At 36.8% G+C, this 26596-nt stretch overlaps 2 protein-coding genes across 3 annotated transcripts in view; one reads left to right on the top strand and one right to left on the bottom strand.

The window, feature by feature from the left end:
* The first annotated feature begins 133 nt into the window (after nt 1-133).
* On the top strand, nt 134-18394 carry vmp1 (vacuole membrane protein 1). Its single transcript, XM_041236523.1, has 6 exons — nt 134-267; nt 574-709; nt 1675-1765; nt 2313-2423; nt 15610-15780; nt 18209-18394. Exons 1-6 carry the CDS (start codon nt 186-188, stop codon nt 18377-18379), a joined length of 762 nt encoding a protein of 253 aa, XP_041092457.1. The 5' UTR covers nt 134-185; the 3' UTR covers nt 18380-18394.
* LOC121305029 (clathrin heavy chain 1-like) overlaps nt 16579-26596 on the bottom strand; it is a 19785-nt gene continuing 9767 nt past the window's right edge. For both annotated transcript variants that reach the window (XM_041236521.1, XM_041236522.1), the window contains one exon: nt 16579-16695. In XM_041236521.1, coding sequence (XP_041092455.1) covers nt 16594-16695 — 102 coding nt within the window. In that variant the 3' untranslated portion in view covers nt 16579-16593. The remainder of the gene's footprint in view (nt 16696-26596) is intronic.

Raw genomic sequence — 26596 nt, 5'->3', positions numbered from 1 at the left:
TTGTTCTTTTCATTCACAATGTTTCATACCGCACTACATTACTTCTGATTATTATGAAACGGGACTGTGGCAGGAATCCAAATTAGGTCAAGGGAATACACTGCCTGCCCAGGCTAGGTTATTCAGCACATCCTTTTATATGTCTGGTTTTTGTTTTCTTTTCAGATCATATACTACTCAATGAAATGGCAGAACATGGAGCAGATTCTGAAGCACCACAGAGGCGTGTGGGCATGAACAAGGAACAGCAAAATGGTACCTTTGCAGGTGTGTAGAATGAGTAAAAGAGAACGTCTGCAAATCTCTGTTGCGTGTCCCATGAATCATCCTCGTTCTGCTGTTGCATGCATGGATTCCTAAAGGCTTACTGGATATAGATGTATCTGCAGATCTGTGCATCACTAATCAGATAAGCTGGTAGTCTTCACATTGTAATTCATTTGTCAGTGTGTAATTTACAAGGGAAACCAGTACCAATTTTTAGGCAGGGCTTTGTGTGGTTCTTATAAGCAGGTTTGACTGTACTAGTTAAAAACAGTTGCTCTGTCCGATGACTTTAACTCTTGTTTCCAGACCCTGCATTGCTCAGTGAGAGAAAGCAGAAGGACAGAGAGGAGAGGCTGAGCCTTGTCCTCTGGAAGCGACCTCGTATTACATTGCAGTATTTTTTCCTGGAAACCCTGATAGACTTGAAAGAATGGACAATAAAGTAAGATCTTGCTTATATCGTATCCTCACTAAATAACTATAGAAATGCTACACTAGGCTAATTAAGTAGTTTGTGTCTGATTTACGTTAGTTTAGTTGTTTACTGTTTTGAAGTTTTGTTTCCTGCACTACCAGAGTTGTCTGCAGTATTGAGTAACACTATCTGTGCTTCTAGAGCGGACTGATTTGGAGGGGATTCTGGCTTTAAATCCAAGCTTTTCTGTGTGTTCTAAAATAAACAAAATACAGGTCGCAAGGTTGAATTAATTTCTTACTTTCATACTTAAACTAATAGAATCTGAACACAATTCAATGATTTGCAAACCAGTCATGCATTTCATTGCATAATGAAGCCGAAATGTAAAGTCCCTTAAGTGGAGAAAATGCTAATTTCAGTATTTATATTCAAAACCAGTAGCTAGTCTTTGCACCTGCATAGACTAAAATGACACTGTACTTTTTACATACTACTGTAGTGGATTTACGACATTAAGTACTTCTTGCAGCAATATTGATTTAAAGAAAGCCTGTTGGCAAAAAGCACAGAATTAATAACGTCAACGGCAAATATAAGCGCTTTGAATCGGTTATGGTCAGAGTCTAGCAAACGTGGAGGGAGACAGGTCCAAAGTGCTAGATGTCTGAGTCAGGACATTTTATATCCTGCTGACTCCAGCTCTGATTAACCTCTTAAAGAGCACGGCGGGATAAGCACAAGAGGTTGTCCAAGTATTTGGTCTGCATTTGATGTCCATTACAGTATAACAGGCATGAAAAACAGACCTTTTACAGCAGTTCAGTAATGCTCAGTTTTATTAAAGGTTTGCTGGTTACCCAGTTTACTAACTCATTTAATTACAGTACACCTTAGCTACCTGTCAAATACCTGTTTTAGCCATTCGTAGGGCAGTTTTTATAGTTGTATGTGCAAAAACAAACCCCAAAACTCTCCTGTTTTTGTTTTAGATTATGGCAGAGGAGAGGGATGGTTTTAAGTATTTTGTTGCTGCTTGCATGTCTTACACTTGCATATTATACTGAAGGAACACATCAGAAGGTAAGAAATTCAGATTCTTTTTCAAACACCATGGTAACACTTCATAAGCAATGCCTTCGTTTAACATCTAATTGGGGAGGGGGTTGCAAAATAGCTGAACAGTTTAAAACTAAAATACCGGGACCAAATAGTGGGCTGTTGTGACCCATACAGTACTTATGTTACTTATCTTACTTTGCAATCGTTATTGCATCAGGATATACAGCTGTGCATTGTCCTGATCAAATACTTGATTCAAATCTTCATAACAACTATAGTGTGTTATGTGTTGGTTAGCTTCCTCCTTGCTGGCTTGAGAGACCCCCCTCTGTTTAGTCCTGTTCTGTGCTAAGCACAGAGGACTCTTGCAGTGACACGTGCACACAGTGGTTTTGTGATTTTTTTGGATTGCTGCCCAATGGAGACTAAGTTGACACCATCAAACTCATTTCTGGAGAGGAGGCCGGCTAGTGCATTAACACACCACTTATCCTCCCACATGTCTCTACAAATATCTGGTACATTTTAGTTCTGATTCATTATTCCTTCCTGTTTGGTCATTCTGCAGTATGTGCAATACTTGGAGAAGAAGTCTATGTGGTGTGCCTACTGGGTAGGCTTGGGCATTTTATCTTCCGTTGGTCTTGGAACTGGTCTTCACACCTTCCTGCTTTACTTGGTAAGAAACACAATATTATTTCTGCTTTCTTTAATGGTCAAGGTTTAACGGTACACTCAATATCGATTACTGTAGCAATACAACAATAATTAACACCTGTTTATAAAAAGAAGAAAAAAAATCACTCATATTAGTGAAAGGCCTGTAACTTCATTCACTGCCTGTATAATCAAATCATTAGAGGCAGAGTATTATAAAAATAATACAAATTATTATCATGGCCCGTAATGATCTTGTGATTACTGTGTTAAATTGTTCTATTAGTGTGTTGTTAACCTACTACTTTGTTGCTTATTCAAGGCAATCACTTGCATCTGTTTATGTCTGGCCCACATCTTGTCATGCAACGCCAAGTAGTAGCCCATTGCAAAATCAAACTCAGTTTCACTGTGCTAAACTTTCAGAACTGGTCTTTCAAATATTTAGTAACACTGTGTGATGCAGCAGGGATGATCTGTGACTTTGTTCAGCAGTTCTGTGGGGTTTTTTTGGCATGTGGTTCTATTTAGGAATAAAGGGGTTCCTTTTTACTTTGTTTTCCCATGATAAAAGCTAGGCAGGCAGTACACCTGTCAGAAAACTTCAACACTTGCACCATTTACTATTCGCTTCAGGTATCGAGCTTGCTAGAGATTATAGACGGTTTCTAAAGACAGCTTTTTAGTTGTTAGGCTATTGACCTCTCATTTTACCAGGAAAGTCTCTTGACATATCACAACCCTTTTTGTCCTAGGAGATGGCCTTCAGCAATATGATTATATATAGAGTTACAACAGAGGAGCCAGTAAAAGAGGTTATTATATATTCTATAAATGCATGCACAAGAGACAACACTGTACGTAATGTTTTTGTGAGCAGTAAGGTCAGTTTTATATGCTTTGTCTTATGCCATTAAAATGAGTGGATGCAGTTCTAAGTTTGTTCAGCAGGGGGCACACTAACCAAGATTATTACTCCATCCAAAGAATGGAGCCAGTGCAGTTTTCCACCACATGGTGGCAGCACAATAAAGCATGAGTTAAACCTTGCTTTAATACGTTACCTTTATAAGAAAATGTTTTAATGAAAGCCCCCCTTCCCCCTGTTTTTGATCCTTGGTAGGTAGTCTGTTATGTTTTCAAAAATGTTGGTTCTCAAATAGAAGATCTAATAGTTTCACTAGAAAAGAATGTGCGTGGAGTGTAAAGGAAATGCATGTTCTGTTGCTAGTAAAGAGCTTGTGTGCATCAGGCTTAATAAAAGCACCAGTCCCTGCTCTCCTTTTGATGTTTTGATGTTCGATTCCTGCTTGTTTGGGGGCGCACATTGGCCACAGCATTAGATCAACCGTGCCTAATTCTTAGAGAAATAAACTGGATAGAAAAATAGAATCGGTAGGGAGTGTAAAGAAATAGAAAGCATGGAACCGGAGTCGCATACTCTCCCTTCATTGTCAATGCCACCAGTGAATAAAAAGAGGCAGTAGAATTTCTGCTTTTCTACCACAAATGCTTGAAACATACTTTCAGAAGCTACAGGTTCCAGAAAGGGCCAGTTCAATAGAGCTGATTCTGATGTTATGTAGTCGAACAGTAGGTGGCGCCAGCTGTCTTTTTCCCCTCTCCTCCTTCATTGAAGTTGTTTTTGGTGCGACCCTGTTTAAAATAACATACACTCCCATCTGACTATCATAAGCACTCAAGAGACCATCACAAAGAGGTATTTCTAGACGCAGGGATTTAGTGAATGCATGTGCTGTTTTAAGTTTAAATGCAGTTAGTAATGCACAGATGTTTTTAAAAGGGGGATTGGTTCCTTGTTTTCTAAACCACTCGTTTGCAGTCTTGTACTCTGGAAATTGAACTGTTCTTTTCTTGGTAAAAGGTGGGTTTTGGTAGCCCCTCAAGACCATGTGTGTATTTCCCCCTTCCGAGTGGTTTACAGTCGCATGAAACGCACGCCTCCCTACAGGAAGTGTTGTCGGTTATCTGATTTATCAGGTTTAAGTAGTCCTAGTATGCAAATGAAGAGGTGAGGTTAATGCCACACACCACCTTTACCTCAGTCTCACTTAGGAAGTGCACGCTCTGTACAGGTATAGATTGTCTCTTTTTAAATGTAGGTCTGTTTTATATTATTGTGTTTGTCGGGGGTATGCGTGTATTTGGGTGATTTAATTACAGCTCACATTGAGCGCTAAACGTAAATTGTGCTTCATGTAAGTTGTCTTATTTTATATTTACAAAGACATTCTTATTCTTTTATATAGATTTTGGGAGTCTAGTGTACATTTTTCGTAATGTGAATTCAATGCCTGTAATTCTTATCCAATTGACTGAATTTTATTAATGTTTTCTGCCATTCCCCAACACTTACAAGGCACAGTGAACGCATTGAGCATTATCATTTGTCCGTTACTTGCTGTATTTTATCTATAACACCCCTGTTGCTGTAGACCAGACTAACTCGCTGCTTTGAAGTCCCTATCCAGGTTCTGACCAGACCCAGTCCTGCCCACGCATTCGGAATTTCTACTGTGGTTAATGCAAGTTAAAGGTGACGATGCCCTGTATGTTGCAGGATACGCAGATTTGAATCCTATTGAAAGTCAATGGCAAAGGGATTCCACTTGTCCTAGTCTGTAATGCAGGGTAAAATCGCAACACTGGTCAAGACATGTTCCAGCCCTTGCGATTTTCCATGGAGCAAAGCCGAGATAGAGTAAAATAGCAACAAGCATTATTTTAAAAACAATAACAACATAATATTAAAAGCTTATCTGATTGCTTTCGAGACTGTTATGACTAGCCTCACCAAGAGGTTCCTGGACATGATTCACCAATCCCATTTTAGATGTGGTGAAGGCACGAGGGACTCATTAGGGTTTATTTGGGTTTTCATATCATGAGATGCTGGTTCTGTGTTTTGATTATGAACTCCTGTTTCAGCACCAGACTGTATCGAGAGCCGACGGAGCACAGGGCTCTGAGCCAGGAGGATAGTGGGTTCGAACTCAGACACGGCCTGTCCCACTTGAATGAGGAAAGGGTACCATCATTCAAACAAAATGAGAGTAGTCACATAAACAATCGTTTTATGAAACATATTTAAACAGCGAACTGCACGGAAACTTTTCTTTTGTAACACCACACCTGGTCAAATAGAAACAAAAGAAAGAGTTTCTTCAGGGATAAGTAAAAAAGAGGAGGCAAGCAGGTCACGTGCAATATTAAATGATTCTAGAGCAAAGAGAAAAGATAGGAACAGAATGCCACAATAACATACTAACAAGACAGAAGCAATTGAACCATATAAACTGATGGAACTGAGTTTTGATGTAGGAAAACTTGAGAGCACTTTCAGTGTATTAAGTGGTAAAACTGTCTCGCCATCATGTTAATGAATGTTGCTAATTTTTTTGTTAAGGGTTCGTTAATATACAGTAACCCAAGGGTGTCCAACTGATAACTCTTTAGCCATATATGGTTCATTGAGCTCCACAATAGGTTTTTTTTTAATGAATTTGAGATACTGTAAAGACAATCTGTATTTTTGGATTCAGCCAAAATGCAGAAAATTCTAATTTAAACATGCAATGTTTAATGCACATTTCTTTTTTTGTTAGTGACTTGTTTTTAAGGTTTTATAAGAACTCTTGTCATCATTGTTTGTTTTAGATGCATTAAATATAAAGAGTAGTTAAAACTGTTCAGATGCAGATTTCTTCAGAGTCACTAAGATGCTACTGTAATAATGTTTAGTGTTTTCGCTTTTCTCAGTTGAAATGGTCCGCAAAGATTCCTGCTTTTCTAATGCATTTGGTAAAACTGTTGGCAACTCATTATCCGCACTGTCTTTATTACTTAATAGAGTAATATGTGGTTAAAGGTTAACTAAAACACAAAAGCACCCCAGCGCCTATTTCTTAGACTGAACAACCCTGTCTCCTCTGATCAAATTCAAATCCAGCTTATTGAATTGAATCGGCAGGATATTCTTTACGAAAAGCTAATCGTGAACTCTTGCACTTTGGAATAACTGCTTTAAAAAAAAAAAAAAAAAAAAAAGTTGATAGGAATGGGTGCTTTTGGGCTTGGAATAAACCGTAGTTGTTGCTTTTGACACATTTTTGTGGTTGACATTGTATCTTGCTGATCTCAGTAAAGCTCGTCTGTGAATGCGGGGGAGATTATGCGATCCGTCAGTCAGAAGATTTTAGTGGCTATCTGGGAAAGTGATTCACAAGTCACGGGAAGGCCAGTTGACCACCCTCCGTTAAATTAATTAAATCTTATACATTCACCCTTTGTTTTCTTCAAGGAGCTATCGGGGGGGATGAGGGGGGTTTAGATTGTAAAGAGGTGACTCATATTTTTTTTCTTACCTTACATGGACCCACATCAAAGCCCTTAAGGATAGTAGATTGTAAAGGAGGTTAGCATGGGGTAATTAGGAATAAATCAAAGGTATAGATTAAGCAGATGTTCTGTTGTTTCTTCTGGTTGGGACTGATCTGGTTTTGGAAACTGTCCATCTTAAGGTATCAGGACTGGCACAAATACCAGTCTCAAGAGGGGCAATTAGATACAAGTGTCTGATTCAGCATCCATCCTGTTAGCTCAATTTGAGTGCGCTTCACATACACACGAGATGGGCTCCCTCTGCAACCCTTTTGTTCTCCTTTTTCTGAATACAGAAACCAAATCACAGAGCCTGCATTTTCCATATATGTTTTTCATTCTAATGCTGTTTGTTTGGGATGTTCTTTAAACCAGGTTCTTAAGACAGACCCTTTCCCTCGAGGGTGAAGAGAAAGGGTTTGTCTTAAGAACACTGATCATGCTCCCTCCAGCTGATGCTTTAATAAAAATATCAGCAGAGTCAGGAATTGGTTGTGCTTTCCATACAACACAGGCTACAGCTAAGGTAATGTGTGTCTGGTAAACCCACAGTGGCTTGTGTAACCCATTCTTTTTTACTGTTTAATATTTACAAAGGCTTTCTTATCCCATTTTCGGATGAAAAGGTTTTTGGAAAATAGAAGTCTAGTGTGCTTTTTCCAAAATGTATAATCAATGCCTGGCTTTCTTGTCCACTTGATTTAGATTTTATTCAGATGAATAAATGTCCTGTGTCATTAACTGGAACATATAAAGCACAGTGAACACATTGAGCATTGGAAATGTTCCTTCCTTACAGGATTTTTTCTAGGACAACCCTGTTCTATGAAACTGTGCCATAACCCAAACTATAGTGTTCCTTTGAGGTGCCCGACCCAAGTACTGACCAGACCCAATCCTTCCCATACGTGCTGTGGCTAATGTATTCAAGGTGTGAAAAAAACAGAAAAGGATTCAGAGCTCGTTATAACCCCCAAACCCTTGTGAGTCTGTTGATAGACTTAAAAGCTTAAAAGCCATTTTGTTATTTGGCTTTGGTATGACCCCCCCCCCCCCCCCCCCCCCCCCCCCCCCCCCCCCACCTCCTCCTTTCCATGTGAGCTTCTTCCATAGATAGAATATCCAGACTGGAGTCAAGATGGGCAATGACCTAATGTCTCATAGCATTTCTAAACGATGAAATTACCCCCCATGCGAGTCACATTCCTCCGTCTCACCGCAGGTTCCTGCTGGTCCAAGATTCTCACGCGAATCACCAATGATTCGCTCGCTTCTTTGTGCTAGCACTGTTCTGTATTGCACTCACAAGCTCTTGAACAAGGTACAAATTGATCCATTAATTGTTTGGCTACGTTGGCTAAACAGAGAAACAGAAATGCTTCGTTGTAGATTTCGGTCGGTCCTTTGGGTGAAAGAGCAAGAATTGGTCAAGTTTACTTAAATAAAATGTAAAAGTTTTTCTTTCTGTTTTTATTCCTTACATTTTTATATTTAATTGATTCCAAAACATTTCTATATTCATATATTGATTATTTAATTGATACATTTACCAATGTATTCGTCAGAGTACTGTGGATTATGTCAAAACCACAATCAACTAACCAAGATAGTAAAATAAATTGTTCTGTTTCCCTCGGTGTGTCAATTCATTTTGAATAAACAAAATGATTTAATTTCTAACGAAGGTACTGTATTTGCCTACGGCAGTTTGAATGATGATCAATTGAATTAGGAATGTTTAAAGTGGGATTAACTCAATCTTCAGTCAATTCAAATGGTTTCTCACATCTAAGATTGGTAGATTTACTCACCACTTATATATACACACACACACACACACACACAGTGCTCCCCTTTATAACACTGTAGTTAAAAGGCACTGCTATTTGTGTTCTGCCTTATAACGAGAATACTAGTGTTAGTGTAATGGCATTATGGGGCAAATGGGAGCCATGACCATACTGTAACGTGTTCAGCAGTGTAAAGGGCCGCCTTATAAAGGAAGAGCACTGTATAGTGTGTAATTTAGTGTTTTGTACATTGAGATCAGTTATCAGTTTTCTTTATTCTGATATACATATATTTATTAAAATATATGTATATACACACACATACATAATACACTCTCCTTTGAGTGAAAACTGAAGGTTAAGAAAGTCCCTGTTACCGTTCAGTTTTTTCAAAGCTGCATATACAGCATGTTGGTAGGGAAGCTCCATTCATAGTTCTAGTACAGCCCACTCTTCTTAATTAGTGGCAGTTAAAAAGAATAAAAACTCAATGGCTCATCCACCATTGGAAATGAATCTGTTTATAATATTTCTCTTTCTTTTTAAAGTTTTGGGGTACCTGTTCAATCTTCTTTTCTTCAATGTGTTGACCATTTTGGTGAACTTCCTCCTTCACTCTCCTGTCTAGGTTTTTCTTTGTTAGTTTTTTTTCCTGCAACTTCAGCTTTTTTTATGTGTTTTGAGGTCAACAAATTTGTCGCTACTTCAGCAGAGCCAGACATTTTTCACAATAAAAATATTTTTGTAGGCAAGCCATTTCCTGATAACCTGCAGGGCATCAGGGTTGCAGATACAGCTGATAAAGCTTTGGGTTTAGCAGACTTTCTTATTATCCGACAAAACTGCAGTGGAGACATGCTATTAACATGGCTTTGGAGACTGCTGTTCACAGCCACGGTGGGTCAGTGTGAGCTGGAATGCCATAGCTATTAAATAACATAGATCCTGCCTGAGATGTATCGATCTTTCTGTGTCTTTGTGGACTTGGCTGCACATGTGTAAATATGATATGACTAGTTCAACAGTCATTCCTGCAAACTCATTTTGAATCTGAACATTTTCATATGCCTTACAAAAAGTAAGATACTGTTCAAGTGGAGCTAGAATTGTACTATTTAAATCAATCGAATCCCTGGTTCTACTTTTTAATTCTTCCCATTGTATTTTTAGAATTGTATTGTACCATACAGGGATTTCTAAGTGAGGATATGTCCTGTTTTTTTTTTTTTTTTTTTTTAGATACAAACCAAACTTTTAAATATACAGCTAATGCCAAACTTTTTGCATCGCCTAGAATTTTAGGATTGAGACCTAATAATAAGAAAAAACTGTAGGAACTTCATTTTGATCTTTTTTTTAACATCTTGTAATCAAAGAAATTACAAAATGATATTGCAAGTGCCTACCAGAAGCTGCAATAGTATTAGAGTATTTCATGTTAGATTTTGAAATGTCACATTTTTCAATGTCAGTTTTTCATTAAGTCTATGGAAAACTACAAAGCGGTATGTAATTCAATATGTTAACGTCGCGTTATTCAGCAGGTTTCATTCGACTTTATCAAACAAAACTAGTTAATTTTACTGAGTGATTGAAATCTTTTGGCTATAGCTGTGTATTCAGGTTTATATGGCAGCAAGCTGTAGGTGTTATTATATCTGCATCATGGATAATACAAGGAATAAAGCTAATTCAATATAAAATAGTGAAATAGTTTATTCTAAATACATTCTAAATTCATTCCTAGTGCATTCTCTGAATGTGAAAACTGGGAGTTTGACAATATGGACCAATAAGAATTAAAATAATCTAAAAGAGTTACACACAAATATGAAGTAAATGTTAAACATGTGGCATGTACAAAACAATCCATTGAAATGATATATCTGTTCTTTTTATATATTACAGATGTGCTTTTTGTACATTTTTATGAACGTTTTGTAGTGTCAGCGTTTTAAACCATATCTAAATCACACACACACACACACACACACACACACTCTTTATATTACATTCTGATAGTGACAGCCCTGGCTAGTATTTTATAAGCAAATAAACCCTAAATATGCAAATAATGTTTTAACATCGCAAAGACTTAACTACAAAGTAAAAAATAAATTAAAAAAATACACGTTCACATCAAAGTATATATTGAAATGTTTATATTTATGGTTGTAATTGAAGTTGAACACATTTTTCGATAGTATGATGTTTTTAGAATAGTGTGTTTCTTAAATGTTTATTTAACAACAAAAAAACAGGAACCTATTCCCTTTTTTTTTTGTATTTTATTTTTTTATTTTTTTTTACTTGTCCAAAATTATATGGTTTAAAAAAAATAAAAATAAACGAACAACAGCAAATGTCTACAGGAAAGCGAAAGCAAGTTGTGCTTACAATTGAAAAAAAAATTGGAATTGTAAAGAGCGCTGTGACCGATATTAAAATGTCTGCCTCAGAGATTTAAAAGTTAGCTGTCTTTGATAGTAGTGGTGGGGTTTTTTAAATCTATTCCTCGAGATGAGTACTTGAGCATTACAATTTCCGAATACTTGAACGAAACGCCACTCTCCTCTACCTACTGTACTAGTGAACAGTGTGTGAGAGTCTGTTCTGAGTATGTTTGTCTTTTAGTAAACTGCTAGGTTTGATCCAGTTTCTAATATTTAAACTGTGGTGGAGCAGACCTGCTACTGTCTAGATCAACTGAATGGAGCAGACCTGCTACTGTCTAGATCAACTGAATGGAGCAGACATGCTACTGTCTAGATCAACTGAATCGAGGCCTTTAATGAATAAAGTGAAGTATAATTACCGAAATTTAGTGCATTAAAGCTGCAACACCCTTAAAAAAGGGGACATTAAAGTGGTGCTAATTGTTTGATTTAAAAAAAATAAATAAATAAAACATGAGCAGGCATGAAAAAGGCAGTTCACTGCATTCTCGCTGTCTGTGCAAGTACCAGCTTGGCAGGTACCAGCTGTAGGGAAATCCAGCAGACCTCATTTATGGCACCCATTTCTGCTGAGAGAGGCTGTATCGCTCTCTTTTAGTAGATGACGAGTTTGCCAGGAAGAGTCTCGCAGCTGTTACAGCTGGGTCTTGAACTTGATATTTATCTCTCCAACTTGCGCAGACGTCAACAAGGTTTAAGACTTCTTTATTTGCTTCACGTTTGGGATTATATATATATTTTTAAAATGAAATACAAGCAGATGTGTGAAAAAAAAAAACACTTTAGAAAAAGATTGCCAAAAACAAAAGAATGATGTCAAGTTTCCTTGCATTTTTGAGCCGCTGTTCTGTACGCTGCAGGAGACCTGCACTCACGGGAGAATTCAGCCCACTCCATCACCAGTGTCAACAAACCATTTGTAATCCTTTTTGATTGTACTGTGAAGTATTGGTTTTGTGGGCTGCCACAGAAATTCTAAATATTTTTTCCATTTCTATATAATTGTTACAGCTTCAGACAAGACTACAGTGCCAGACAGTGATTTGTCGATGTGGAGTTATATTAATTTACAGCTGCTGACATAATTCACTTATTTTTTCCGCCATGACTGACAGAAGGATTAAATGTTTCCCTCAGTGCATGTGCTAAGTCATAGCCCCCCCCCCAAACAAATTACATAAATATTGGAAATCCCCAGATCTTGTAGGAGGATCCAAAACTGTGTTTTGGGGGGGGTGGCTTGTCTGAAAAAAAAAAAAAACCTAGGAGCATTCTTGCTTAGTTTGATTGTATTTAATAGTATTATTAGCAGCATATTGTAAAGCGTCTGTAATATGCAATTTTACTTTTTGCTGTACCTATTTTGAACATTTTGATGCAAACAAATTTTGACATGGCTTCAGCAAGAGCTTTTGTTCATACGTGGTTTTGTAAAAGTGGCATGTAGTAAACAAGAAACCAGTGTGTCATGATGTGACATTACATTAGAACAGAGTTTGGCAAGAACCTGTTTCGCTTTGTTTTTTTGTCATGTTGTTTAATTGATAAATTTAAGTGTACAAAACTCCAGTCCTGCTAGTTCTTTATTTCCTCTAGTAAGTGTGGGTGAAAGAATGCCGTCATTATCAACAATGTCAAGTTGTTGCTAGCCTTTCACAGAACATCCAAGTTCTTAACAAGTCGGTAAAAAGTTTCCCTGAAATAAGTGCTTGTTTAGTTTGGATATTTATTTCTTTTTGCTGATCTCAGAGATAGATTTGGTATAAAAGTAAATCAGAAAGGAGCCAGTAAACAACATAGTGATGCTGAGCAATTGACTGTTCTAGATTGTCTGTTTTATTGTATAACCTAGCAAAACAAAACCAAGCTTGTTTTCAGACCGCTGCGCAAAGCTGATTTAAGTGAGTCTGTGTGTTCTGAAACATTAAAATAAATAAATAAATAAAAAAAAATGGATGTGCTTTTTTCAGATTTCTAGGAACGCTTAAATGCTTGGCAGTGCCAGTGTTTAAACCATATCTAGATACACACACACACACACACACACACACACACACACACACACACACACTATTTGTTACATTCTGATAGTGACAGCCCTGGCTAGTATTTTATAAGCAAATATACCCTAAATAAGTAAATGACATTTTAACATCGCAAAGAAAAAAAAAAAAAAAAAAACCTACGTACACATCAAAGTGTTTATAGAAATGTTTATATTTATGGTTGCAATTAAAGTTGCTAGTGAAGATATAACTATATACATATTGAACGCATTTTCGGATAGTATAATGTTTTTAGATTTAGTGTGTTTGTTAAAGGTTCACTTAACAACAAAAAAACAGGAACCTATTATGATGGGTTTTTTTTGTTATAAGTAACTTTGCCCAAGATTATATGTTTTTTTTTTTTTTGTTTTTTTTTTTTTGCCCAAGATTATGTTTTTTTAATTGAGACGAACATCACCCACTGTACAGTGCAAAAGCGAGTTGTGCTTACAATTGAAAAAAACTTGGAAATACTTTCACTTCTGGAAAAGGTATAACCAGGGATAAAACAGCACACTATTTTGTAATTTTAAAGTGCACTGTGACATATTAAAAAGTCTGCCTCAGAGATTTAAAAGTTTGAGATCTGTTGTTGCTTGAGACAAGTACTTGAGCATTACAATTTCCGAGTATTCGACTCAAACGCCACTTATCCACGTATTCACGTATCCACACAATTTTACATTGTAAAAAGAGATGCCTGGTCTGCCTGTTTGAACCTGTGTCTCAGGGGTCCTTTACAAGTAAAAACTGCATTAAACATAAATGGCAGTTTGGTCCAAAAGGTTACAGAACAATTTCAGGTGGAAAAAGCCTTCCCGCGTCTTGGAAGATTGGGGAATGGGGTCCACGAATCTGTGGTAATTGCAGCTTTTTCTCCCTTTTGAAAGTTTTGTATGAACAGCTGCAGCATGATTTTCTACAAGTTTTTCCAGCCTCGCTGTTATTGTTTTACAGATCGGCACAGTATTGGTTTAATCTTACACAGATTTCAAAACTGCTGCACTCACGATTCACACGCACTGTCCTCACAGAGGGGACACTGTGATGACGCCCTGTTCGACCAAATCTATAACAAATGTTGTTGTTTATTGCCATCGGTAGCTCCATCCACAATAATTCCGAATATTTTCATTTCAAACTGTGAAGCATTGCACTTGTGTTTTTGTGGTACGGCAATTTTGTTTTGGTATTTACGTACCACGACTTTCTCATCCGTTTTAAATACAGAACAAACCACTGACAATTACCCTACATTGTCAGTGGGTAATGTAATCTCCTTGACTGTGAAGGGGATTTCGTACATATAAAGAACATGAAGGGTTAAGAAGCAGATTCATGTGTCAACTGTCTACAAGCTGTCAGACATAGAACAAAATAGTAGTTTCAGGCACTTCAAAGATTTATTGAAACATTCTTCACCGATTTGCGGTATTACCCGCATCATTACGTAAATGTCGTGCAATGTGGGAAGGTGGAACTTGAAATGCTTATTAATGCTTGCAAGATGTCTGTATCTTGCAAAAATAGTAGTTTTAATACTTCAAGAGAGTGCTAAACAGTGGTGGGTATTACGTATGTCGTGTGTGTGGGAAGGTGGAACTTGAAATGCTTATTAATGCTTGCATACCGTAAATCTTCCCAATCGTTTTTAGCTTACACACACAAAATGGTATTAAAAAAAAAAAAAAAAAAAAAAAAAAAAAAACCCGGGTGTGATCACGGTCCCCACTGCATGATTAGTGTTGAAATGTGCCCTTTGGAGTCATCGCTGTTTATCACGTTCTCTGCAGTCTGGAATGTTATTTCATGCGGCAAATGAAGTGCTTTTGACGGTCGCATCATCGGCTAATTGGGAGCGCGCTGGGGCTGGAGTGTCGCATAGATTAAGTTGCAGAAGATTTATTGGTAGGCTGTAGAGATAGGTACCTTCGTGATGACGAGGTTGCTTTTTGTACTGAAATACTTGACATGCATTGCATTCTAGTGATTTATATGTCACTATACCATTTGAAAAATGTTCTCTCAAAAGGTCATCATCTGACACCATCCTTGTATTTCACAAGGTAGGATCATGAGTTTAATCTTCACTAAAGTATAGTGGAGCCCAAAATATTGCCTCGCCTTACATTGTCTAGTAAGGCTTTTAAAAACGTGTGTTTCAAGATATTTTCTAGTTTTGTTTCATCTAAATATGATTGGACTGTTACCCAGTTAGAGCATCAAGTACCAACAGATTTGTGTATGACATACTGATCCAGGCATAGAGAATACACAATGTCCTCTGTGGTTTTATCAACTGAAAAAGGTCTTGCACTCATTTTATTAGGAATGACTGCAAAGAATATTATTATTATATTAAGGTATATTGGAAGCTTGTTCCTAACCCTAGTTCATGGTGGCCATAATAAATCAAACCACTGGTTAAAACAAAGACAACGCGCTGTTTGCCACAACCACATAGGAAACCAGCCCTATTAAACTGCTGTTAAAATCCATGTTTTTTCTTTCAGGGTCCACATATTGCATCAGTGACTCTGGCTGCATATGAATGCAACTCTGTGAACTTCCCAGAGCCTCCATATCCAGAGAAGATTATTTGTCCTGATGAGGAAGGCCTTGAGGCCGGAGCCATCTCTCTATGGACCATCATCTCGAAGGTCCGACTGGAGGCCTGCATGTGGGTAAGGCACAGTCACTGCTTAGTGAGAGAGCCATTTTACAAGAAGGCCTCATTAAGATTACTGAACGGGTGCAATAAAATACCACTAAGTGACTTACAGTTGTAAGGCTCTGCCCGTTTTTGTGTTAATTGATTTCTACACAGCAAGCAATCCATGCAATCTCTTGAAAATACTGTAACCATATATCCTGTCATTACTTTGTATGGACATTTGGTTCTGTTTGTTTAGTTGTTCAAATGTACTTGATAGTAGAAACTAGAATGCATTACATATGTAAGCCTTTTCAGGCCCGTGGCAATGTGTAGTCCAATTTGATAGCCACTGAATCACTTCAGGCCAATAGATAATCACCGGTGGTTTCAATGTTGCTTTGAAGTCTTCTCTACAAGGAAAAGTCTTTTTGAAACGAGACACTTGCTGTCCTTGCTGATACAATACGATATATGTTTTTCTTTTTGCAAACCAGTTTTGTCTAGATTTAAATTAGCATTGGTTATTCGGTTATTTCCGTCTGAGTGACTTCTAATAATTTCTAGTTTTTACTCCAGAGGATGTTTTGACCTTCCTGTTAACTCAAACTAGGAAGTAGATTTGAAAAATATATAAATAAATCGTTTTTTTCAACAGTTGAAATGTTTTTAAGGTACATTTTGTCACTATTACAATATGCATGTGTTTATTTTGGGCATGCACCCGATGAACTATGTGCCTGTGGCAGGAATGGAAATGAGGCTGGCATTGCATAGCAGTTTGATCCATTCCTGGTTTTACTCTGAGTCTAAGACACCTGAGCTTGTTACCTATACACTGTGGCTAGTCAAACTGTAAGGTGGAGTATCTTTGGGTGCAAGGCACAGTTATTTGAATACAGATTGCAGGTGTCTCTTTGAAATCCCCTGACAGAGAGCACTGCAGCTGCTGTCTCGAGTTTTTAAGACCGCAAGTGCTTTGAGCAAATTACTAGCTTTCATTAAAAGGCCACTAGACAAAAAAGGAAGTTCAGATTAAATTTCCCTCCTTGCTCGACAATAACCCATTGTTTGGCACTTCATTTTAATAGTTTTGGTAATTGACGGCTGAGAATATGAGGAAGAGAGTCTGTCAGTTAGGGCTGTCAGTTAAGCCTCCAAATAGCAGTCGATTTTATTGGGCACACAGTCATTTGAATAAATATCGATGATTGTACCGCCCACATACGTTTTCGCTCCATTCCTCTCCCCCGACATGATTATTTAAAAATCGTTCTGCTATAAGTAAAAGCTTGTGCACAGTAATTGAACAAATCCAAACAGGTTACAGTACTTGGGAATGTAATCTATATAAACTAGAGACGAGTTTATGAAAATCCTCCTTTTTTTTTTTTTTTTCAGCATCACGCATTGCATCTTGTTAATACTGTGTTGCCTAACACCATAGAACAGGCAATACAGTAATTTCTAGTTTTATCGTTTCTTTGATATTAGTTGTTTATGTTGGTTTTAGTTACATTTAAGTGGCCTGAAAAATGTTCCTGGTTATTAATTTAAACATTGAAACAAGAACAGCAAGACCACCATATTTTTAGTTTTTCATAAAATGTTTGCTTTTTGCATCAATTTCAACAGTAGTTTTAATGCATTCCAATAAGCTGCTAATTTTCTAAATTTTCTGCAGAAATGTTTGCAGGTATGCAGACCACAGAATATCTGAATTAAGCAGATGCCGATTTATCTTTTTATACTTCAGTTTTTCTGTGATCGCATGTGGTTCTCAGTTCAGGGAACTGCTTTCCACGACACTTCAGCGAAAACCATGTGCCTCAGTTCCAGACTGACTACTCTTTTAATTGTACAATACCTATTTTCACAGACAAAGTGGAGCTGGTTTTGAATTCTAGGAAGATCTAATTTAGAAAATAAAAAAAGTTCAAAAGCATTTTACATCATTCTTTCCCCAAGACCTGACCTTTTCCGGATCTACTTTTTTGAGCTGTGCTCCTGGCTAGTATAACACTGCCATCTCGAGGGCTCAAGACATGACGGAGATATGCAACAGAAGACAAAACCCTTACTGCAGCCAGCATACATTCAAATTGCAATACTGCTGAGCATAGAATCACAACCCTGAGAAAGAACACCTCACATCCTTGTTTAAAAAGTGCAAAGTGTGACAGGGGTTGTCTTGTTTGCGGTCACATTTCTACACTTCAGCTGTTGAAAACACACATGACCAGTGCTTTAAACTATGCATGACATGAAGCACAGTGCTGAAGAAGTGTTTTTTCGGGGTTTTTTTTGTTTTTTTTTAGAATAAATACTTTCAATAAAAATTGAAAAGATTTGTGACATGGCCAAATCTTCACACCCTTATTGAAGTGCAGTAATCACAACACGGGCAGGAATGCTGGCGTGAGCTCCCCTCACCCACGCTTCTCTTGTTGTCTTGGCAGGGTGCTGGCACTGCCATTGGTGAGCTTCCTCCCTACTTCATGGCGAGGGCTGCCAGGATGTCTGGCGCTGAACCGGATGATGAAGACTATGAGGAATTCGAAGAGATGCTGGAACACACTCAGAGCGCACAGGTGCGGCCCGCCAGCCTCCTGCTGTCTTTTACTATCTGATTGTTAATCTTGTGAGGCCATTCTCTTAGGCAATGCAAGAGGATGGTTCAGTCTGCAGTCTTGCAGTGTCATGCTTTATGACATGTAGAAACATGATAATGCAAGTAGCTGTCTATTGAAACAGTAGAACCTAGTTGGTATTACCAGGTAAGTTTATGAAAAGGAACAAATGAATCTGATTTTCCATATGATGCACACATACATGTGTACATACATACATACATACATGCATACCTGCTTTTGTGTGGTTTAAAAAAACATATTTTTTGAATGACTGTAGCTACATAAGTTTAAAAAAAATCAGCATGCAATCATTAGACTTAATATATTACTTGGTAGTAAATATATCACTATTCAAAACAAAAATACCCACAAGACTTTTAGAAAATCTTATATAGGGGAAGTTAGGTAGACTTGTTAGACTGTTGTTTACACTAGATTAAGTATTCCTTACATTTAATCTGATTGCCAAGTACATCGCTTAAGCAGTTCTTCAGTGAAGTCAGAAGATATGCACTAATTAAAAGCAGAACCTTGTTTCCCCTTTACAAAACTTGTCAGTCCCTTAGTCCTAGGGTTTCAAACAGAGGGTATAATTTATTTATTTTTTGTTAGCGGAGAGGTGGGGGATGAAATAAGGGGCTGGACAAAACAATACAAAACACCTGCCATAACATTGTCAGCAGGGTGTGTGGCCACCATGACTAGCCAAGGTGGCATGGATTTGAAGTCATGGATACAGAAGCACCCCCTAACTGAACGGTCATTATAAAGTCCATCCTATTTGCTGTCTTTGTCTAAATGACTTGTAATGTACTGTTTAATATTGGAGTGCTTACAATACCATTTGCATAACACATTACATAGTCCATAACAAATGTATTAGTATTATTACTATTATTATTGCACTAATAGAGCTAGCCCGGTCTAGTTGTGATGTTTGCAGGCTTGGTTTAATTGTTGGTTCAGCAGAGGTGCATAGTTTCTAAGTTTCCCTCTAAAACCAAGCCGAATGTGTAACTATCTGTAGGACGCTGGCTGGATCAACTTCGTCGCCTAAAGCACAACATGTGATCTCTTTTAAAAGCTTAATCCGATAAGTTCTGCTCGTTAATAACAGCGTTTGTGGTTCCACTTTATTTTGCAACAAGTGAAGTGAAGTATTTCGGAGCACTTTTGACATTACTCACGGAACATGTGAAGTTACATACCTTTTGCATATTACTAATGCTACAGTTTGGCAGTGCCTACAGTTTTGGTCTTGAAACACATGCTGGAGTTGAAGTGCATCTCGTGGGGCTGAGATCATTCATCAGAGTGTATTTCCGTATGAAGACCCCAACTCCATGGACTCCTTGAAGAAAACCTTTTGAGATCGGAAGCAGTGGTATGTTTTCATTGAGTCCACAATATTGGACGCTTTTTTCGAAACAAGATGCGCCTGGATTTTTTTGGGGAAGACCTTATAATTACTGTGACATGTTGGCAGGAAAATTGGATCTTCACTTCAGAGAAATTCCTGCGCGCTTCACATTTTCTGTGTTCCTGCCACTGGTTTAACACTGAGTGTCATGCATTTGGACCTGCATTTCAATCAGTCTCTTGCTCTGCCTAACAACGCAGTGGCGTTTTGCAGTTCATGGTCCTAGCTGTCGGCGAGCACTTTTAAAGCGCTGCCTTCTGTTTAAATCTGTGAAATGCTGTAAAATGTCTTTATTTTATTTTATTTTTTTTACATTTGTTTGTATGGTTCTGTAAATCTTCTGTTGTGTTTTATTTTTGCTGGCGATGGAGAATGCTTTTTTGAAGAATCGCAGGCTGTGTTGCAAAGTCTCAACCATTGCAAGTGGAGGAAGCATGTTTTGTTACTAGAAATGTTTTTGTTTGTTTCCAGCAATGACATTAATGCACACAATACAATAGGAAATAGCAATAACCTGAATGATCATGTAAAAGCTTTTTTTTTCTAGGACTTGTGGCAATAAAAGCAGTGCTGTTTGGGGAGGGGAATGGGTTTGTCTCAAGACAATGCTTTGAACGCAGTGTGGTCAAACGTTTTTTTTTTAAATAACTACCTCTATAACCAGCATTACAGCTTCAGTTGCATGCTCTGCAAGTTAAAAAGATTAATTGAAAAGGGGAGTAAAGGTGTGGTCCGGGGTGTGTGTGTGCCCCCGAGTTTTACTTTAAACTTAAATACATCCGCTTTACATCGTTTATAAATTGACTTTTTTCAGAAGATAATTACTTTTAAATCTGGAAACGTTCTGAAGTTTTGTAGCCGCATAATTCACTTTTTTTTTTTTTTTTCCTAAATACATATTTTTTATTAAGAGCTTTCAATTAACTTGTAACATTAAAAAAATGTGTTCCTGCTTCTTTAAGTGCCCGCAGGGTTTTCCAATGAAGATGTACACTGCAACCTGGATTGCCTGCCTTAAGCAAGACACTGCACAAGGGACTAAAGGGTTAACAGTCTGTGAATTCTTAAATGCCAACTCCCAGGATCATTTCTCATGTAACCTGAATAAGAACCATCTGCTTTGGAGATTGCCCAATGCCTAGGACCTGCTTTGTTGCTCCAGCGAACCCTTTACTGGGTTGTGGTTTGCCCAGGCCTGTCACATGACTTCTCTGAAAACTCCCCCCCTCCTCCCTTTAATTTCCAGTAAACTGTTTGAACAGGGGTGAGTCAGAGTGAAACCAGCTTCCCTTTAACCACAGCTTGTTTAAAGAATTTGTCAACGTGGACTCCAGAGGGTTTTTTTTTTTTTTCTTCTTTTTTATATTCGACTTTGCTGGCACAGCTTATGGTTAGAATTGCGTCAGGGGTTCCATAGAGCAGCTTCCTCCTATTGGAGGTGTCTGCAACGAGTTAAACAAATGAACCTTGCTACGCTCTTAACCTTTCGCTTGTTTGTGTGGCGGCAACAGCAATTTGAACAGTCTTCCTTCTTTTGATAACCTATCGCAGCCCTAGATGTGAGAAGGCTTCTTTCAGATATCCGTCTGGGGGTGTTTAAAAAAATTCATTCATTCACACACGCACACACCCAGAGTCCAACTGCCTAAATCAGGCTTCCTTTCCATTGCATTTTCCCCACCTTCCTCCCACACCATACTTACTATGAAAAAATACAATTTTATGCAAATAATTTGTGTGTGTGTGTGTGTGTATATATATATATATATATATATATATATATATATATATATATATATATATGTGTGTGTGTGTGTGTGTGTGTGTGTGTGTGTGTAAAATAGCTACAGCTTGGAGGATTATTTACTGAACATGTATGTGTAGATAATCTTTATCAAAAGTATTTTAACAATATAATTTAGGGAGAGAGTAGGTTTGCAAAACTGTTCACAAAAAAGCTCTCCTTGGAAGAATCTGTGGTTTAGTATTTGCATGAAGCCTGCTCTGAATGATGCATGGTTTGATATACTGCATTCATAATTTGAATGTGGTTTAGAGAATCTGAGAATAATCTCCACAATGAACAGTTGCTCAAACTCTGGTATACTTCTCTTCCCACAGCGTTATGGTTCTCGCACTAGTTTATCTAAGAATCTTAAATTCTGACCTATAACTAGAGCAGGATTATCTGATTTTTCATTTATGACTTCTCAGTAATCATTCTTTAATCAGTTGGTGTAAAGACTATGCTATCGATCAGTCTCGATGCGTCTTCTCCCAAAAGTCCACATCAAGTTACCGTGGGGCTGTTCTGTAAAAGCCCTATGGCAGGTATAGAAAGTAAGCTTATCCAATTCATTCTAGTGAATATCGCTAACGGACACTGATAATTAGCTGTAAGAAAACCTGAAGTGGAGAACTATGCTTCCCCGATTCAGCTAACAAACTGCAGTATGTGGACATATCTAAATAGAGATCTGAAGTTTTGTTTGTGTCCTCATTTGAAAGGGACTGAAAGTCTTCTGTGTGCAACAAAATGTGTGACTGCCTTAATTTTATCATTTAGTTTTCCGCACTTTGTCTTCACTTGAATTAATCCTGCAATCCCTGTAGATTCACTCCCTGCGCAGTTGGTAATAAGACCCCATCACAAAGTGAGTGCAATCCCGTCCACAAGAAAGTTGCAATGAGAGTAAATAAAAGATGTCATTTTATAGCCTTTGTTATGGCGCCCTCACAAGAGCTGTATTTCTGGGGAAGCCTATACAATAACTAGTGTTAGGCTCTTGAGCTTTAAAAATGAGTACTCCAGTGCTGAGCATAGTTGAGCTCCATTTCCCCATTACAGAATGATCCACCGCAAGACTATTTTTAAAGTGCATCTGTCAGATTTTGTTTTAGTAAAAAAAGGTTTAAAATAGCAGCATTCATGTATTAGACTAGCATACAGATATAGATATTGATATTGTACAGGGACATTTCCTGTCCAGGTGCTGCGTTTAGAGAACAAAGGATGTTGGCTTTTGTTAATGTATCCCTATGCTTGGCAAAATTTTGAATCTCTCTAGTGCTTGACTCGTCTTTATTGATAGACATTAACTTGGAGACAGTGTACCATTGCTCTTGGTAGTTTTGCCTAGCAAGTCACAGAGCTGTGAAAGACAATAGCCGGAAGTGAGAGAATCAGTAATTTGACTAAGGCCAGTTAAGCGGTAAAGGAGGACAGAAGGGTGGTTTTAAAGATGTGTTAAATATGTAAGCAGTACAAATATTGTTTTATGTTTTGCTTCCATATCATACAGCAGAGCTTACAGGTGATGTGCTTAACAGCAATCCTATTGAGAGCATGTCTGTTCAATTTGAGCAGGAAGAAAGTTTGCATTTTAGAGAACATAAATAAACTGGATAGCCAACTAGCTCCTCTTTCTGATAAAGTGAACATTGACCAGTTTAATTATTTTAGTATAGCCTTGAGTCTTTCCTGGACACTATACCGTTACAGATTCCGCCCACGTTTCAGTATGGTGTTTTGCGCCTTTTTTATGTTTCTTTTGGAAGCTTTCCAGTATGAGTGTGTGTCCATTCAAGCCCCTGAAAAGCTGTTCAAATTAAACAAGAAGGGCAAGATATAAAGTTACCAATATGGTGTATTCCAAAAGGGATCTGTTCATGTGTTTAGGCTTTTTTATTTATCTTAGTTGTTGCTGTACCGGTTTTTTTTTTTTTGTTTTTTTGTTTTGGTTTTGGTTTTGTTTTTTGGTGGTGGTGGGTTTTTTTTTTTTGTATTCTAAATTCAATTGCGTTTGAACAATGCCCGGTGATTTAGACAAGCTCTGTGCCAGCATGGTAACTTTCCATGAGATGTTGTTTTTGTAATTATGTCATCTAGTTTCAAAACGGATTAAGATGAAAAGTGTTGGGAGGGGGAAATAATTTTTTTTTTTTTTTTTTAAAAGATGTTTGTGAGATGGTCCCTTTTTTAAAATATGGTTGTCCTGATCTGTCTGTAATTTCTCATTTGTCAGATTTTTTTTTTAAATAGAATAAAAAGCTTTCTTTTTTTTTTTTTTTTTTTTTTTTTTTATTTTCTACAGTGAAACATTCATCTGTTTTGTGGTTCAACAGTTATTTAAAAAAAAATCAAAAATCAAAATGCTAATGCAGTGGTGAGCTCGCACAAGGTATGCATTGTAATGCAGTTTTTGATTTTCATGCAATTTTATTTTAGCTGGTCTCCTACCGAGCTAATAATCCCCAACTGTAGTTCAAAACAAAACAGTAGTGTTTAATTATAAACCACACGCATTCTTTTTCACTGAGTGGGATAGCCTTCATTGTATCACAGATAAAAGAATTGGGGAGGAATATAAAGTTTTATAGCATACATAAAAGCGTTTGACCTGTGGTGTCGGGTTCCAGAAACTCAAATCACACCAATCAAAGCGTTGCTTGAACTCTCTACGCTTCTTACATTTCCATCGGGCCACGCTTAGTGGTTCTTCCCTAAATAATGTGATCTTGTGCGTCGTTGCTAGGTGTCCATATCGGGTTAGAAAAATCTCTAAACTGCACCTGGATTTATAATAAATTAAATAAATATTGTATTCATGGCAAATGTAGTGGGGAAATATTTTTTTCTAGCAAGGGGGACGCTGCATTATTAGTAGGTTTGGTTTTAAAAATAAAAATGTGTTAAATACTGATATACACACTATTGTAACAAGCTGTAAATGGTGATTTACCTCAAATAAAGAAATACATTTAGAAACAGGGTTTTGTTATTGTTTTTTGAAGATGTATTTTGAGATGTATTTAATTCACTAGTGAATCTATTAAGTGGTCTTACTGTGTGTGCAATACTGTGTGTGTGTGTGTGTCTATATATATATATATATATATATATATATATATATATATATATATATATATATATATATATATATATATAATATATTGTATATCAATAAAATTAGTTTTTACAAATATAACACATTATTGTGTAACCAACTTGGTTGGTGAAAAAGTTATATATATTATATATATAATCAACCCTTCTGGTAAGTAGATCATCTTTGTAATATGAATATCTCCTTCTAAATATTCATGATCATTTTGTAAAGAAAACGGCAATTAAGTAGTAACATTAGACTATCTAGAAAAAGTTTTGTTTTGTACTAGTAAAATTGGAGGCAATTAGTAAACATCCGCTATTACTATTGTAAGGTGTTATCACATGTGTTACTACATATGTAACAATTAATTTAGACATATAATATATATATATATATATATATATATATATATATATATATATATATATATATATATAAATAAATTAAATTTGAATACACCTTTATTATAAAGAACAAAGTGAGATCTTTGTTAAAACATCTTCTTGTGACTGCGTAACCCCTGTGTTCACATGCATCTTACTTGTCTTCTGTTTCTCTCCTTATTCATGTGCTAGATTAGATGTTCAGCACAAAATAAACTGTTACAAAAATTACATTAACGTGGAATATTTATTGCTAATACACTGAACTGAGGTGAAGATGATTAAAAAATAAAATAGTGTTTACTTGTTTGTGTGTGTGTCCGTGTGTGTATATTTTATATATATACACACACACACACACACACACACAGATTCATGACTTTTTTTTTTTTTTTTTAATTAAGAATGTTTTTGTATTTTGTCTACCCAAGTTCCTCTGGTCTAATTTAATGAGCAGTCCATGTGCAATATGAACAGCAATAAATATACAGACTTGTGGCTGAAGGCAATTTGTTATCCAATAACATTTGAGTTTTTCATTTCTAGTGGAAGAGCATTTCAGAGGAAACATGCATAATAATAGAAAGTTCATGTTCCTAAAGTTGTTTTAGCAACAAACAAACAAACAAAAAAACTTTCCTGAAATGATATTTTATTTTAATTGGGTTACTGGACTTGTTATACACACATCCATAACAATAGAATATTTTATCAGAGAAAACAGTAAGAAAAATCATAAATGTAATACCTTAATTTGATATTTAAATTTGTATATATATATTTTTTTTAAAGTAAAAAATATTTTTAACAGAGAAACTTGAGAGCCACTCATTGATTGATGTACTTGCCTGTCTTTACTGACCTGTTTACTGAAATGCTGTATAGTTTGCATCCTGTCCTATGTAAATTTAATACAATAAAATAAATAATCATGTTCAACACAGTTTATCCAGCCTTTGAGAATGTTCTGTCTGAGCTTGGAGAATGATGATGAGTCAAGCATCCCGGTTTTGTTTCACGGTGACTGAGGAAGAATACTAGAATTTATGAAATAACATAACAAGCCTTTTAACCCTCCTTTTCCATTTGCAAGCAGGAACAGGGCAGCCTATTCCCAGGCTGAAATAGATTCTCTGTAGCAAGGGTTGGGAAAGAAGTACAGGGTAGCGAGGCATGGAGCTGCACAAACGTGAAATTGCCTCTTTAGTCACCCAGGATAACGTTTTTTTATTTTTTTTTATTTTCTCTCTTGTAATTTTCAATTCTGTGAACACCTGATTTATTTTTTTTAAACTGGGGTAAGTGGTTGAAAGGGTTAATTGGTGTAAATAAATATGTAAATTCTTCAATAAGCAATAAGTGATTTATTTCTACCACTGATACAGAATATGAGGTTGTTTAATAGAATTCTTCAGAATAAAAAGATGTAGCTTGAACCTTTCTTTGCCTTTTCAAAATTCAGATTAAATATGCATCTTAATTAATAATGCATTTAAATGAGTGGAATTCTAAACGGCCA

The sequence above is a fragment of the Polyodon spathula genome, chromosome 41 (genome assembly GCF_017654505.1).
Source record: "Polyodon spathula isolate WHYD16114869_AA chromosome 41, ASM1765450v1, whole genome shotgun sequence".
Taxonomy (NCBI): Eukaryota; Metazoa; Chordata; class Actinopteri; order Acipenseriformes; family Polyodontidae; genus Polyodon; species Polyodon spathula.
The sequence above is the reverse complement of the archived record's forward strand: the minus strand, read 5'-3'. Positions and strand labels throughout refer to the sequence as shown.